General features: G+C 44.6%; 1 protein-coding gene across 6 annotated transcripts in view; it reads right to left on the bottom strand.

Moving 5' to 3' along the window:
• foxp4 (forkhead box P4) overlaps positions 1 to 17,739 on the bottom strand; it is a 98,960-nt gene that overhangs the window by 22,873 nt on the left and 58,348 nt on the right. For 4 of the 6 annotated variants that reach the window (XM_033626217.2, XM_033626220.2, XM_078166215.1 and 1 more), the window contains 3 exons: positions 8,181 to 8,303; positions 5,094 to 5,228; positions 198 to 336 (listed from right to left, as the gene is read on the bottom strand). In XM_033626217.2, coding sequence (XP_033482108.1) covers positions 198 to 336; positions 5,094 to 5,228; positions 8,181 to 8,303 — 397 coding nt within the window. The remainder of the gene's footprint in view (positions 1 to 197; positions 337 to 5,093; positions 5,229 to 8,180; positions 8,304 to 17,739) is intronic. The other 2 variants (XM_033626219.2, XM_078166217.1) reach the window with 1 other exon arrangement.

Genomic DNA, 17,739 nt, shown 5'->3' with positions numbered 1-17,739 from the left:
CCTTCCACAAACCCACCAATCAGGTTCCCTTTTATCTTTTATAGGCTGATTAACTTAACAGGCATCACATACGGCACTGGGTACAGGCCTGTATGTGTGTGTGCTCAGTTACAACCATGTCTGTATGCATGTTTGTTAAGGATGTGTCTGTGCCACTGAGTGTATATGGATGCATATGTGTGTGTGTGTGCACGTACCTTGCTGCAGAGACTGCATGGCAGCGGTGGGCTGCAGTGGGACCAGGCCTTGTCTCTGGAGGTTGAGGATGTGCTGCTGCTGAAGCTGCTGCATCTGGATCAGCTGCTGCTGGAAGGCCAACTGCTTACTGCCTAACTGCTGAGGGACAGAGGACAGAAGAACAGATGGTAGAAAAGTTATCAAGTTACATATTACTTCCATGTACATCCAGTTATTTTCCCACTTTAAAAAAAACATTAACACCAATAACTAATATTTATAAAATGCAGCACCCAGTAGTCCTTGTTCAAAATGCTGAATTATGTACTAATAAGCTCTCTTCTCATTTTGGCACACACACAAAAAAGTCAAACCATGTAAACTAAACTAATGCAGGTCTGCAGAAATCTTCTTGCAACCACAACAAACTCTGAAAACAATCAAATTTTTTAAAAGTGTCACATTTTTCAATGGTAGTTTTGAACAAAATGCCAGATTTTAACAACAGTTGCCCTTTGTTTTTTTTAATTTTATATCTACAAAGAAGCCCCTCCCTGTTCTGTTATTATGATCTGAATGATCTGCTTGTCCCATTACATCATTCAGTCTCAACAAAGTCAAGTAAAAAGTCATTAACACCATAAAAATAAATAGTCCTGTATTAAAATGAAGAAAATCCTGATGCTGTGAGGACCCTGAGGATGAAGAGAAGGAGGTAAGGGAACGAGGGAGCTTGAAGGGAGAGTGGGAGAGACTACGCGGCGCGTGGCGATAGTGTCGGTGTGTGTTGCGGTGATAAATGTCCCCTTTCCTGCCCTCCCAGTCTGAGGCAAACCTGGCCTGCGCTGCGCTTTTTGAAGTCCCCTCCGACCAACCCCCCAGAGAGATGGACTTTATCTCTCACAGATAACTAGTGGAGAGGAAAAATAAATAAATACAACTTGAGGAACTGCTCATTGTGTGTGTGTGCGTGTGTGTGTGTGTGTGAGAGAGAGAGAGAGCGAGAGAGAGCGAGAGAGAGAGTGGCAGGCTGGAACTCTTTGAACAGAGAGGATCTCACAGGAAGGGCAGATAGGTCACTTCCTTTCAGACTTGGTGCCTGGGGAGAAGAAGTGTGATGGCAGTGTGTTTGTGTGTGGGAGGGGGCGTAGAGGAGAAAGCACAACAACTATTCTTTACAGAAGAGAAACAGAGGAGGGGAAAACACCTTTTTACCATACAATGCTTCAATAGAGTTTAGTTTCAGGTTGCAAGTTCTCAGCCTAATTGAAAATATTTTAGTATTTGTACTATATTATTTGCTTTTTTTGACTACTGTTTTGTAATGAAAGTACAGTAGGACAGGTACAACATTCAAATATATTTACATATCACCAGATTTTACTTAAACTGTAACTATAACTCACAAATCAAGAAGTTGTGAGACAAAAATAAAGACAAAGGCAAAACAAAACAACAAAATAAGACAAAAAAAGAGAAGACCGTTGTTATATAGTGGAGATGTACAAGTTATAGATCCACCAGCGTACTAAAAGGCCCAGTGTGTAGGATTTAGGGGGATATATTAGCATAAATGGAATATAATATAATAAGTATGTCTTCTTTAGTGTATAATCACCTGAAAATAAGAGTTGTTGTGTTTTTGTTACCTTTAAATGAGCCATTTATATCTACATAGGGAGCGGGTCATGTCCACAGAGATCTCCATGTTGTACCTCCATGTTTCTACAGTAGCCCATAACGGACAAACCAAACACTGGCTCTAGATAGGGCCAATCGCAGCCCCTCCGCGATGAGAAGCTGCTTTATTTCGTGTTTTTGCTGGTTTAAATCACCTGGTCCATCTGTTTCGGAAAAGAAGAGACCTCTGCTGATAACTGTTCCTTTAACAGATCAAGTTAGGAAAGACAGATAATACGTACATGAAGTGAACAGGCCAGAGATTTGATTCTTAGGCCCAATCCCATTTCTACCCCTTATATCTTCCACTTATTTGAGTTTGAGTATTGAGTGCCCTCGTTTGTGAGATAACCCTTGATGAGGGAAGTGAGAAGTATTAGGGTAGAGATCTTTCCCTGAGAAATGAAACCACTTCCACTACCTCAACTCTGTTTTGGGACACCACTAGCCTAAACGTGAACATGCACAACCGAGTGCAAGTGGGTATTTCTAGGAGAAGTGTGGGTATTGGGACAGTCCCTTAGTCTGGAGGACTGGTTGACAGGTCATTGAAATACTCAATAAATGGTCTCTAGAGCTTAAAGAAAACAACAGTGGCTCTCCTTTGAGAGAATTTTACTTTTTCTCCAAGCTTAAAAAAAACATCACATCATTCAACCAGATTGAAAAGGAGGACAGTAATAGCCTTCTTTTTGCTAAGAGTGTTGTAAAGGCAATTATATCTCCATCGGGCTCACAAAGGCAATTCTGAGGATTCTAAGAAACGAGGAGTAACGCGACAATAAGCGAGAAGTGGTAAAAATTCTAGGAATCTCTACTCAGGGTGCCCAGAATTTTTAGGCCTTTGTACACAGAGAACCCATGACACTGTTGCGACAGTGACCCTCCATTACGTCGGCTTTGCTTTTTTCACACAGACCCAAAAAAATTGTTAAAATTTGTGTACTCCTTTAGTAACAAAGTGCAAACTGAGTACTACACAAGGGGTGTTGAGAACACAGACAAAATCTGCCATGCTTACATAATTAAGACCTTTGAAGGAAACTGCCAAATTCCCATTTGTTGCAATAAACGGTCTATCATGATCAGAATGTCCTGACTGAACAGTTTCCTACTGTCTTCCTCTTTTTTTCTCTCACTCCCCTCCCCGCCCCTCCTTTTCTACTTGTCTGTCTGTCTTCTTCCACTCCCCCCTCTGTCTCTCATTCCCTCCTGAGATATGGCTATGGTTCTTTAAAACACACATTGTGTGTGTGTGTGTGTGTGTGTGTGTGTGTGTGTGTGTGTGTGTGTGTGCCTGTGTTCTGTTTACATTAGCTGTGGCTGAGTGGCCAAAGCTAGCGCAGTAACAGGCTGTCAATGTGATTTATGAGCACATCACACACTGTCTGAGCCTGCCAGTCACACAGACGCACACACACATACATATAGAAGGACACTCACAGACAGACACGTGCGCACACACACACACATTGTAGATGGACACTCGCAGACAGACACACACAAGCACACATCTCTAGCGATGGTCAGAGCCACTTCATTAAGCTGACTCCTGACCAGTCCCAAATGCACCGGCGACACACACAAACATCGACTCTACACACACATACATACTCCTTCTTTCAATGCATCACTTCCACGCAGACAAGAAAGTGAAGAGGAATTGCAAGAAAAGGAGGGAAAAGGGCAAAAAGTCACAGCCACTTGAGCACAAACACTCCAAAAGGCAAAGGAGAGATTTTCTGTTTCATTCTCCCTCTGTCCTCCACTGTCGTCTTTGTCTCTACCTCTTCTCTTGTTTTGTGGGTGTGTTAAAGGCATGCTGGAATCTCAAATCATCTTCCACACTTGATCCGCCTAACACTACTCTGACCAGGAGCAGTTTATAGGGTAAGAGTTCTTGGCTGATTGCGGGTTATCCGGCACAATGGGACAGGTTTACAAAAACTCCAAGCTGTACGTAAATGAAACACACCTCCTGCCTCAATATCTGACAGCACCTGCTCGACCAGGAGAGAAACAGGAGTCCACTAAAAAGGCATTTTTGTTTTGATTGACGTCTCGCGGCAACTGAAAAACACTGACTGCTGGAAATGGCCTTAGTCATATCAGCTGTATGCAGCTCTGCGGGGAGGCATATTCCCTCAAGTGTATGTGTTTGTGCGGTGAACCGTCACACATCAAAGCCTCTCCCTCTCTGCGTGTATGTGTAGCCGTGTGACCGGTGTTTGCACTTGTCTAGTTGTTACAGGACAACAAACCTGAAAACTGGGACAGCGGCAGAGAGGAGGGAGAAAAAGGGAAAGCGATTCAGACACCCTCTCAACATGCGAGTCAACCACAACTGGTTTGCTTTGGTCACGGTCGAGTTGGTTGACCGCTGTCGGCGAGGAGTTTGTGGGGCGGGGTGTGTGGGTGTGTGTGGGGGGAGGTCTGCCTACTGGGAGAGGAGGGGATGAGGAAGAGGAGGAGAAATCTAGGATGTGTCTCCTCATGCGTTTATCAGAAAAGTCTCATGAGGCCCCTCTCCCTAAGTCTGTCTCCTGCGCGTTCCTCTGTGTGCTCTGTAATTCTGGTGAATGAGCATTCATGGAACTGTTATACACATGCACAAACAGGCACACACACACTCCCGTACACGCAGGTTATGACAGTAATCTTGTCTCATCGATTGAGATCCTCTTTTTTTGATCCTAGTTGATCCTCTGATAGCCTACTGCACCACAGCTGTGGTTAAACCTGGTACAGGGTGTGTGTGTTAATGCATATTTGTGTGTGTGTGAGGGAGAAAAGAGAGCAAGGGAAGCTCCTAATGTTGGCGGGGTTAATTGACAATTAAAAGAGTGGCAGACCCCTCCTACAGAGAGATTTCACCTCGGGCTTAGAGCTGAAGGCATGCAAATGAATACTTTGGCAGGGCAGCGTATGGCTTAGCGCAGCGCTCCTTCACTGGCTCGACATGGCACGCCAGTAGAAGAAATGAAAATCCATATTTACTAATCCCTGTATTGAGACAAGCTTGTACACACAACAATAAACCAGAGAAAAGGAGGATGAGAGGAGAGAAGGGAAAATAGAGCTAACATATTGTATATATAAATCCTTTACATTAAATCCTCCATGTGATTTTTTCCCTTCTGCTGACTCCCATGTCAACCGCTTTTACTGCGTTTAAGGGTACTCGTGTACTTCAGAGTGTACTTGAGCTGAGTGAGTGTGTACTTGGTGAAGTTCACCTCTTTTGCCGCCTGCTTCCCGGCCTGCTGCTGCTGCTGTTGCTGCTGCTGTTGCTGCTGCTGCTGCTGCTGCTGCTGCTGAGTCAGAAGCTGGAGATGCAACTGCTCCTGCTGCTTCTTGTAGTACTCCTGTAACTAGAGACAGGCACGGAAAGGGGGAGGCAAGGAGGGGGAGAGAGGTGGGGGAGAGGAGATGGAGAAATATGAGGCGAGTGAGTCACAACACACTTTGTATCAACCTCAACAATGCCGCAGTCGTCCAACAGAGAGATGCCCCGACTATAGTCAGACACCGTAACTTGAATGGGAGTCTGAAGGAATGCAGTTGCTTTCTACTTCTCTCGGTGAAGGCTGCGGCTTATTGTTGTGGCGGTGTGTGCGGTTTATTGAGAAACCACACACAACAAGCAAACGCAGACCTGTCAAAGACGACCGCTGGAGAATATCATGGAGCTATTAGACTGTGTCAAGTTGTGTTGTAAGGTGATTGTGTGTGTCAAAGCTACTGTATATATATAATGCTGAAACCTCCTTGGATTATTCACATAGAGTCCATATGCTGTATATGTAATGGATATGATATGACAGAAATACACCTGCACGCACGCACAGCATCGCGGCATTGCAAAGGAGAAGCTAACATAATTGGAGAATATAGAAAAAGATAAATGTGAGGATTGGAAGATGAGTCCTAGTGCAGACACACACACACACACACACACACACACACACACACACACACACTCGCACAGTCTGCATGACTGAACAAGACCATTCTTAGCCTACAGGGAAAAATACATATGGATATTTTCTTCTGTGAAATACTTGAGGCTCTTACTGTATTTACTGTACTGCTGTCATAAAACACCTGCTAGGACTGTGCGTGCATGTGTGTGTGTGTGTGCATGAGAGTGACTAAAGTTTTCTACACTCCTATTTGTTCTTCACCTATAACATTTTCTTTCCTGCAAAGAACTAGGGTGCAAATACTAAATGGAATAAATTTAAAACTACAGCATTTTGCATTGCAGTCTAATTTATGGAAACACACACACACATTTATTAATGATTCACACATACTCATACAAACACGCACACAGAGTCTCCTCTGACTGGCCACAGCTTGTCTGTTTGTTTGACTTACTAATCACTAATTTACTCAGGAAGCTCCATTAAGATTCTAATCTTGCTGAGAGGAGAGCAAGACGGACAGGGAGAAAAAAACCTCACACTGACCACAGTGTGTGTTTGTGTGTGTGCGGGGGGGGGGCCTATCCTCTTGAGAACAGCCTGTACATGTGTCCGTCTGCAGTTTGTCTTTGTTTCATGGTGCGTCAAATGTTCAAAGAGGCTTTTCAGCAGAGAATGACTTCACAGTGCAGCAGTTGTTTCGGTCTCTCATCCGTCTGACCCTACAGTGAGCGCACTACACACCACTGCCCATCCTCACCACACACACACACACACACCCTGTGTAACGTGATTGTCCTGCTCTTTCTGTGTTTTACATTTCCACTTTCAATCTTATCCCAGCCATTGCTTCAATTTCGCATAATTTACTGTGCTTTTGTAGGATGAAGTTCCCTCATCTCTTGTCCTTAATTTATTTTAAACGCAGGACTCATTCGTTCCTGCTGCTCCTTCTTTTCCATCTGTCTCTCCTCTCTTTTATCGCTCCTTAGGCCGAGTTAATCTCTCTTTTCCGCGTCACTAGCCCCGATCGCCTCCTCATCACACAGACAAATGCGTATGCAAGCACACACACGTTGTCCACACACACACACACACACACACTTGGCTGGAGAGTGGTGAGTTGAGGGAATAATTAAGTGATAATTAAGGTCTTTTTAATGATTTGATTCAGTGGCTCTGTGCATTAAGAGTATGTGTAAGTGAGGCACTCACCTCTCCAGCCTATTACCATGACCTTGACTTTAGTGAACACACTCAGAAAGAAAGGCAGAGCAGCTGTAGCATAAGTAAAGGTTAGAGGAAACTTAAAGGTTAAAACACACACACGCAGACACACATGCAAGTGCACAAATGAATGCCCGCACAAACACACAACTGCAGCAGTGGGCCGTAAACCATACTTACACACTCTTACACAATGCTGTATTGCCATGGGGATATGAAATTTAATGCTTCAGTGAGTGATATGTTGGTTGATTGTTTCGTGTGTGCGCGTATGTGTGTGTGTGTGTGTGTGTGTGTGTATGTGTAAAAGTGCCTGATTTGCAGATATACACTAAGAGCAAGTCCATACTGTGGTTAATTAAGTGGGAGAGCAATGTTAAACTCAGTGGTTTTAATAGTGGGAGTGTAATGTGTGTGTGTGTGTGTGTGTGTGTGCGCATTATCAACCCCCTTTTCCCCCCATCTCCTTTTTCCTCGTTAGAGAAAAAAAGAGCTGGTGAAGAGGTTCTTAGCCATCTGCATGTCTGTTTCCAGAAAGCCAGCGCATTTCACATTTCCATTATGATACATGTTGTCAGATCTTCCCACTGCAATTTATACTTGCCTAAAGCTACCGCTCCTTATTAAATCTACTGTCTGCTCCGGCCTTGCCTGGCGTTTGTATGTATGTATTTTCTCGGCATCCCCTACGCCGCAATTACTTCTCTGTCCCCGCTCTGTTAATAGTCCTCTTCATAGCATTTTACAAGGTTGCGTGTGTGTTTTGCGTGTGTAGGTAAGAGGTCACAGGTTGGCGCGGCTGAGTATCTGACAGTGTTTATTGGTTTGTGTCGACATGACAACCCCTCTCTCACCTGCCGGGCATCAACACACACTCCTGAATCACTATGATTCACTGGGTGATGCTGAAAAGTGCACGTGTGTGTATGTGTGTGTGCCTGCAGGAGCATGCACATTTTCTTGGCAACAATGCTAAAGAGGAGGTACTCGAAAATGACAATATGTGTATAAGTGGATATGTGGATGTGTATTTATCTTCAAAGATCTCCGAGCATTGAATAAGATACAATCACGCCCAGTATGTGTCAGCGCCTACTAAAACAGACACATCCAAACATGTCGACCTGGGACCGGGTCCAACAAGAGTGTGTGTGTGTGTGTGTGTCTTACCTGCTGTAGCATTAGAGCCTGCTGTTGCTGCAGTAGGGCCTGGAGCTGAGGGGGAGACAGGATCTGTTGCATCTGCTGAGGAGTGATCATCTGCGGACTCATCATAGCCATGGACACAGGCACCTGAAGGCAACACGGCACACAGAAATTTGTTAGATTATTCGCACTAGCTTGCAAAAGTAGGACAACTCAATCAATGGGTTAAGCTTTGTGTGAGAAGACCCAGCCGGCACAGCGAGCTTTAAGCATGACTGTGCCTGCAACTGAATGCTCAACTCAAAACAAACAGTGTGAATGGCGGCTGTACAGTATGCTGGTATGGACAGGTTAAGTTAGAGAGGTGTGTTGTCTCTTATTCTCCGTTGTCAGTCACCGCTAAGAAGAGCTGGCAACATCAGACAAAGATAAATAGACATCACAGCACACACGTATTGTTGACACTTTCCTCCACAAGGATGGAATTGTGGTAGGGAAAAAAAAACAACAAAAAGTGGCAATTTCTGCAGGCAGATAAAAGGACAGATATGCAATCTCCCTATAAAATATAAAATCTTATCTGCTTTTATAAACACATGATTAGGACTGCCTCCGATTCTCTTTTCCACACAGTCAAGCCTGGCTAAGAAGAAAGGAATAACAAAGTGGCTATCTGATGAGATGTCTATCTCATCAGATAGAGCTGCAGGCAGGCAAAGACGGAGAGAGAGAGAGACAGAGAGAGTGAGAGGACTGAGACAGGAATGTAGTGATTCTCGCAGATGTGTTGTGCAAGCACTCTTAATGCACATGCATTGTACACAGAGACGGGCAGAGATGCTAATCTGATGACAAACACCGCAAAACTGGAGACAAACTAAGCGCGTAAATCAGAAACTGAGACGCTCACACGCATGCATAAATGCAGACAATCCTGCTGACAAAGTGCTTTTGTATTTATTAACCGAATTAAGGTCTGAGAAAACAATAAAGGGGATAAAGAGACAGAGCAGTTCAGACACTGAGAGATATTTAGGGGGACTAAGATCGGGACCGAGAGCTGATATTAACTCTGTGTTTACAGGCTGAGTCTTCCCTCCCTGCCTACACATCAATAAACTATACAGCCTTTTCAATACAAATAATCCTGCCTGTTAAGTGGGGATGGCCGTTTTACTGAGGAATACAAGGATGAGTTATCACCTTTGAAATTGCCCATTTATCCATATTCACGCTGTGGTGAAATATCAATCTCTCTCATGGTCAAACTGTGTGTGGGCTTCTGTGTGTGTGTGGGCATGCACAAGTGCCAGTGTGTGCGGAGCCTCTCTCCAGAGCAGTCTATCTACTCACCACCTGAGGGGATGGCAGGTAGGGAGGGTGATGGGAGAGGGAATTGTGCAGTAGAGAGCACCAGAGGAGACGAGCTGTCACTGGTAAATTAAATCTGTAAAGAGCTGATTTGACTTTGTAAACAAGATTGGCCATAAATACTAACACCCTCTTTCCCACCTGGCCTCTGTCTCCCCCCCTCCCCTTCTCCTAACCTCCCTCCTTCCATCCCTCTCTGTTTCTTTTTCTCTCTGTGTGTCTGTCAGCGGCCCCACACTCTGCCTTTATCAAAGCAGGCTCCCCTAACTAAACACACTCCCTGCCACATGTATCGGCAACGGGATGGAGAATAGGGTATGTAGATGAATGGGTTATAGCGCAGGAGTGTGTGCTTTTTGAGCTGAGGGAGAAGGAGAAGAAGAAAAGACAGAGTCAGAGCGGGGGTGAGGCAGGGGAAGGGTGGTGTCGTGGCAGTTGGTAAAGGAGCAGGAAGAGGGGATGGGATGGTGGGGTGCAGTGAGTAAGGTGGGGGCGGTGATGGGTGCCGCTTGGCGTCATGCCAGCTTGCCCCCGCCGCCGGGCCTTGTCAGTCTAAGCTGCCAAATGAAAAGCTGTAATTAATTGCTCTTGTGCATCCCATTCTTCCTCCTTGACAACTCATACATTCTATTTTATACACACCGCCATTGACATTTTCAAGTCACGGGCGTAATAATTACTGGAGTTATAGCACCTTTCTGTGTGTTGGCTGACGCTCTGACGCCAGAATCGAATGCGCGTCCATGTGTGCAAGCGCTGATATACTCTAACGCATGTGTGTCTGTGTGTACATGTGCACGTATGCATGTGTGTAAGGCTGAGTGTGTGTGTGTGTGTGTGTGTGTGTGTGTGTGGCAGGCTGAATGCTGAGTAGTTAAGGTTTGACGCCATTAATTGCCCCTATAATCTAATATCACAAAGCGTGGTGATTATGGGGCATGCGTTGCCACCGCCATACGACACCGCCAGCCTGAGAGCGCCGCCACAAAACAAAAGCCTCGCCATTAGCGATTTGACGGGCCAGGACAAAAGCGCTTCACAATGCGGAATTATATTTTCATTCGGCTTTGTCTCTCCCGGTGAATGATTTCTCCCCTTTCATTGGACTGTGAATAGGGAGAGTCTGAAAAGCCGGGCGATTTGAAGTCAGCCATTTATTAAATGCATTTAATTTTTTTTTTTCCCCCGCTGTCGTCCCATTTTTTTCATGTTGCATGTTAATTTAAAAGAGAGAGATGCGTGGTAGATTAGTGGGAGAGAGGTGAAGCTTGGGGGTGGGGGGGGGGGGGGGGGGGGGGGGGGTGAGCAGAGACAGGGGAGAAGGAAGGATACCATCCACACAGTGGAAGAAAGGAAAGAAGGAGGTGGAGAAGGGGAGGGAGATGGGGAGTAAGAGAGGAAATACTTGGTTGAAAAACAGAGAGATGTGTGAGAAGAGTCATACAGAATGAGAAAGCAACCCTACGGAGCAGGTTTGCTGAAGGAGAAAGTGCGGCCTAGAGCTTGAGATGATCGTGGACACACACACACACACAGATGCAGGTGAACAATCACACAATCCTGTACAGTAGGTGTTTGATAAATGTGAAAGTTGCACCACTAATAAAAGTAGGATTTTAAACCCGAAGATGTCACTCCTATCATCAACATGCAAGAATCAGTCATACGTACACACACACACACACACACACACACACACACACACACACATGCACACACTGCTGAGGGGTTGGTGGCTGACAGAGGTCAACCCCTGTCTTGGAAAGGGGGAGCCGGGGGGGGGGGGGGGGGGGGGGCAGGGAGGGAAGGAGGGAAGGAGAAGAGAAGCGAGACAGCCTTGTCGTTTACAGAGAGTGGAGGAGTAATTAGAGGGGTTGTTTGAAGAGGGAGTTTAACTGATTAACAAAGGAAGAGAGGGAGCGAGGGAGTGCCCTAAAGATGGGAAGGAGAAGGAGGAGAAAGGCATGGAGTCCCAAAGGAGCAGAGAGAGAGAAAGAAGGGGGATGTAACTTGCATTTCAATGAGCCTCCATCCCTCTCTCCTCTCCTCCCTTGATGACTTTTCATTCTAACGAGGAGGAAAGCCCCACTTTCCATTTCAGATGAAACCTCGGGAAGAGAGGAAGGAGGGCTATCTGATATTAAACCGGCACGCAGCCGGGGAAATAAGCTCGGTGCAGCTCAGCACCGTGTTTATATTGAGACAGGCTGGTTATATGGCTGAATCTTCTCTTATTTAGGTGCTAACTTTGGATTCAACACCTTTACCTGTCTTTTAATTGAGGTGTCTGACAACAAGAACACACCCACAAACAGAGCTTCCCTAAGCAGCACTTAATGTACACCAATTATAACATTTAAAATAAAGATGATAAAGCACACAAAGCAGCATCCTGTGTGCCCTCAACAGATAGATTTACTGCTTCAGTTATTCACCTCATGCTGGCTCAAAAATGTGCTGCCAGTATGTGGTGTGTAACTGTGTGTGTGTGTCTGTGTGTGTGTGAGACGGCCGTGAGTGGTGAGAAGAAAGGAGGCTATAATCAGAATCTAAACAGGCTCTCAGTCTAAATGATGCGGGCCCTGCCTCTGGGTCTATGGGGACACGCAGGAGAGAGGGATAATTGAAAAAATGACAGAGGAGAAAGCAGGAGGAGGAGAGAGAGGTTGACACAGACCTCCTCCCCTCCTCCTCCTCCTTCTCCTCCTCCTCCTCATCCCCCTCTCCTGGTAGGAGCAAACCCCAGCGCTGTTTATCCTTGTCACTGAGCATTACCACCTCAAACTGGATGGGATGCCTGCCTTTCTTCTTGTCTCACACACACACACACGCACGCACACACACGCACGCGTGCATCTTGGGTGATCGGATCACAAGTGGACACTGTTAAATAAAAGTGTAAACGCCAACCAACCAAGATTCATTGTGATCTTGCTGAGGTGTTCTGGGACACATTTGACCACATATCACTTTTAGTATGAACACTAATGTGTCCTGATGACGCAAGGACATTACCAGAAAATATGCCATCAACGCAGGACGTGGTGATAGCTTTGGTGATGGCACACCAACCAGAGGTGGAGCCAGATGGTGAAAACATTTAGGGCTCAGCCCAAACGGTCCAGGGGCATCCTCCCCTGGGAAGATTTTTTTTTTCTCATACGGCAGCTATATGCACTATTTTCGAGTCATACCAAATAATAGAATGCCAAACAATCTGTACATTATTTGGGAAAACATCATAGTTGCCAAGGAAAAAAAAACATCATGTGGAGCCTACATCCTATTTTGTTCCTCCAACCGTCTTCATCATTCTGCAACCATAATACAACAAATGTTGAAGTTGACTAAGTTTTACTCCTGCCACCTAAAGAGAGGCAAAATCTGTCTGATGATAATATTTTCAAGGTATGAATTTAGAGTAAAATATGATTACTAATCTCGGAGCGTATTTTTGTTCTACTATGCTGGAGTAGAGTTCACAGAACAAATGTTGATCTGACAATGGGCTACATTTGAATCTATCACATAATAATCTGCCTTAAATTTAAATGAAGGATCCCCAACAATGACAAGTAAATGTGGTCTTTAATACTCTGAACTGAATATTAGGCCAACAGAGGAACATTTACTCAATCATATTTGAGTTTTTAAGGAAGAAGCTTTGATTCAGGCCTTTTGAGAAAACATTCGAGGCCCCAGAAGCCTCCACCAGCTCCGCCCCTGCCACCAATGCCCTTTAACTTGACAACTTGGACAAAGTGTTGTGTGACCGTCTATTTTTTTGCCCTGTGGAAGGAGATATGTAGGATTCTGTTGACAGTGATATCTCAAGCTGTAATAACACAACCGCTGATGTGACTGGTGAGAGTTTGGACATAATAACTGTGCATGGGGCCCTTTGACCTTCCAGCGGAAGTGATGTAGGCGTTGATGAAATCTGAACAGAAGAAGTCAGTTGGAGACACATTATATACGCAGGTGTGAACGGTGATGTGTCTCGGAAAAAAAACAAGTACAAACAGGGTCTTAAAGTCTTTGGTTCACTCTGTAATAAACGGCCATAATGTTTTTCTGGCATCCTTTTTCAGAAACATTTAAATCCTTCTTGGATGTCACCATCGCCACAAACTTGTCTTCCTCTGATTGGATGTTGGCAAACGTTTGACACATTAGCAGCAGCAGTAGCAAAGGGAGAAATCTGTGCTTATTCATGCACATGGCAACTGCGTGACCCTCTTCTGCCACTGTAGCTGCCTGCAGGCTGGGGGGTAAATGAGAGCCTCCCGTTTAGAATACAGTCAGCACTGCGCTGTGTCTCGGTGTGTAAAGGCTTTAATGATGTGTGGTGAACTCCCCTCCTTCTTTTTGGTTGTTTATTCACCAGCTATCATCACTATCGCTCCTTCCCCTCTTTCAGTCCCTCCAGGTAAACAGCCTGTCTGTGCTCATCACGCCAAGAAATGAGAGGAGAGCATGGGGTGGGGGAGGTGGAGGTGGAGGCGCTGAGGGGAGAGAGCAAGGGGGCTAGAAAGAGAAAAGCATAGGAGTGAAGGAGGAAAGCATTTGAGTGAAGAAGAGAAATAGAAGGAGCGCCCACTGTGCTGAGAGCGTTGTTTGGAGCTCAGGGCCAGGCCTCCACTGGAAGTAAAAGGGCCCCATTGTGTGTGGTGAGTACCCCTCCTCCAGCTAATCTGCAGTGGGGCCAGGGGCCACATTACTCTGGGGGGAACTGATGAGCGAAGCCAGGTGGGGTTGGGGATGATACAGGCATCTTACCGCCTCAGACTTTTTGCTGAGTAATGTTTCTGTCTGTGTCTACGAACAATGTGAGTGTGTAAGCTGGTGCCAAAAAAAATCCCAATGTGCCAAAGGAGGTTTATTGAATCTTTGTGTGCATGTTTCTGTCTTTTACCAATTGCCTTTACTTCACAGTTTTGTGTGTGTGTGTGTGTGTGTGTGTGTGCGCAAGCCACAAGGGCAAGCAAATGCAGTATGTGTTGTGTTAGTTACAGACTGATGTATTTTATTAATTATTTGGTATTTGGAATTGCACATCATTCTTCACACAAGCTTTATGTAGCTGATAGTATCGCTACTCAGTAAAAACAATGTATCGCCAAATGTGGTGATTTTGAATTTTTCTTTATGGGTTCCTCAACTTCTCAAACTGAATAAAGCATTTAAAAACCACTGGATTGTCTGGAAAAAGTAATGCCGCAAAGTTGAAAACGGGGTTGTTTTCCTTAGCTCGTGCAAAGTTGACATTTTGGCTGTGGTGGAATGTAACTAAGTACATTTACTCACAAACCACACTTAAGTACAATTTTTGAGGTACTTCCATTTTATGCTACTTTGTACTTCTACTGCACAACAATTCGGAGGAAAATATTGTACTTTTTATTCCTCCACATCTATCTGATACCTTTATTAACTAGTTACTTTACAGATTCAGATTATTAATACAGAATACAATCAACAAATAGGTTAAGATAAGTGTGTACTGATCCTCGGGCGAAAATTCACAAGCTACTCAGCAGTAATTAAAATGAGCTCCACTTTTACCAACTGCAAGATGTACATATTAATGCATCAATAACTATAATCCAGTCATATAAAGTACATTATTCAGACATGGGTCACTCTGCATAATAAGTACTTTTACTTTTGGCACTTTAAGTAAACTTAAATAAACTTTTGGTAACTTGACTTTTACTTGTAATAGAGTATTTCTACACTGTGTTATTGCTACTTTTACTTAAGAAATTTTCTGAGTACTTCTTGACATTTATGCTGCATTCACATGGAATCAGAGAGATGGTAGACAGCACACCGACAACACCTTCTGGACGTCCAGTGACAGTCCAATGGAATGGCACGATGGTAAAGCGAAACCTGGATGACAATATGGTGCAATGGTGACGTAAAATTGTTTAGAAAGTGCAGAATGTAATATATTTAATCAAATTATTTAGTGTTTATTATTTTATGAAATAATTCTAGTAATGTTCACATCACTTGTGTTTTTGTCACCTTGTGTAAATGAGCTAAGCAATATCCAGTTGTAAATCCTGTTGTCAAGGATGACAAAAAGTTAACAGCAGTGCCATCTCGTTGCCAGTACTCTCTGCTGGCCTCACCATATTTTACTGTCCTGCTCTTGCCCACTACCGTCTTCCTGATTCCATGTGAACGCAGCATTATTCTCTTGTTTTTTTGAGCTTCTACTGCTGTTGATCGAATTGTTTGCCAAGTTACTCGCAGCTCACAAGCGCATACTTTAAGTGATAGGGGTAGTTTTCACATATTTATAATAATAATAATATTTAGAATATCAAATATAATATCATATATAGAGATATGTATCTGGCTATATTCACCATAGACAGGTGTAAAAGTTTGTCTCTTGGAGATAAGGTGAGAACAAAGAGGCTGAGATGAAGGTTAGAGGATGGATGACTGGTTGTTTGGATGCATGAGTGTAGGGATGGATGAACAGATGAAATGATAGAAGTGTGAGGACAGTAGAGAGACCTGAGCCCACAGGGGAATGCAGGCTGTAGGGATCTCAGCAGGCCTGTCGCTGAACTGGGCCTTGTTCTATGCTGACATAGGCACATACTCATACACATACACTATGCAAGTGGACGAGCATAACACTCAGCTCTCGCTGACAGGGGCCAGACAAATGAAAAAAAGAAAAAAAAAAAACTTCAGAGAGGACAGTGAAAGACCAGTAAGTTCAAGTGGAAAATCCTCCTCCTCCTCCTCCTCTTCCCCCCCTCTCACCCTCCCTTCTCCACCCCTCGTCCGCCGCCTCCCTCCATCTAACGCCCCAGTGCTTCAGAATAAAAATGACAACACATTTCCAGAAACACACACACAGACACACACACACAGTCGGGGCATTTCATTGGGAAGTGTGAGAGGCCGTTATCGACCATATTTCATTACTGATTTCACTCATGTTTCAAATCACAAAATAAGAGTTTCACACTTCAGTGGCCAGACCCAAACCTCTCCTCTCCATCCTTCCCCTCTGTCTGTCCACCCCTCTGCCCAGAGCCAAACCCATTCCACTGGCTGCTCAACCTCCTCCCGTACACCCTTCACAAACTGTCAGGACCCCATACTAGCCCCGAACACACACACACACACACACATGTGCACACGCAGCCCCAATTCCCTCCACATCAAATAAGAGAAACTGCCAACTAAGCACTTTCATTGAGTGGACAAAAGGAGTGCTTTGGGAAAAACACTTTGAAAGGAAATAAAAGAGAAGGAGAGAAGGAACCGCTTCAGTACCGCAGACTCTGGGGGGCTAAACACTCATCTTTCCACATACTTTTGTTGATTAGTTAAAAGACTTTGAACCCTGCCTCCAAATCCTTATGTTCAGTAGTTTTTCACAAACCTGTAGTGGCTCAAACAGGGCAGCTCGGGGAAGGCGGAAAATTATCCAGCAACATATAGAAAACTGGAGAATTATGAATGTAACATTGATTAAATGTATTTTCACTGAAATAAACTCTGTTTTAAGACTGACATGACTCAGTTTCTTCCTCTCGTCTTTCCTCCCTCTCTCCCTCCATCCCACTGTGCTGGTGCCAGCCCTCTCCAGAGAGCAGAGAGGCAAGCTAATTAACATATCTCTAATGAGTCTTTTCATTTTTTTCCTAATTAAACGAGCTCCTCAATAATACATGAAAACAGGACACCGCGCTATTCAATTACATACGTATGGGCCACAGCCAAGCACGTGCGTTAATCTGTATGTGTGCATGCCAAGTGGCAGTGTGTTAAGTGTGCCAGTCGTGCGTCTGCCAAGTGGGTGTATATGTGTCTGCTTGTGCCCACCCACTTTATGAGCGTGTGCCAAGTGTGTCCATTGTAGGGAACGTGTGGCAGGTCGTGAAGGCATGCTATGCATCATGCTGGGTAATCCGCCAATTGGCACTCTCGCTGCCAACTGTGTGCCTACCAATTCACTCAGTTGCACGCGTGCCACGTCCAATTACGGTAACTGTGGCCAATTATGTCTGATACCGACTACAAACACACACCTAAAGAGGGAAATGATCCAAATACCACAGAGGGTATGGATATCTTTCAAGGGTAATCTCTTACAAAGGAACAGTCTTTTTCACTTAGACTTATTCAGGAAGGACTGACTGAGCTTGCATGCTCTTTAACCACCAATGCTGTAGCC

Source organism: Epinephelus lanceolatus, chromosome 1 (genome assembly GCF_041903045.1).
Source record: "Epinephelus lanceolatus isolate andai-2023 chromosome 1, ASM4190304v1, whole genome shotgun sequence".
NCBI classification, from domain to species: domain Eukaryota; kingdom Metazoa; phylum Chordata; class Actinopteri; order Perciformes; family Serranidae; genus Epinephelus; species Epinephelus lanceolatus.
This window is presented reverse-complemented; position numbering and strand designations above follow the sequence as displayed.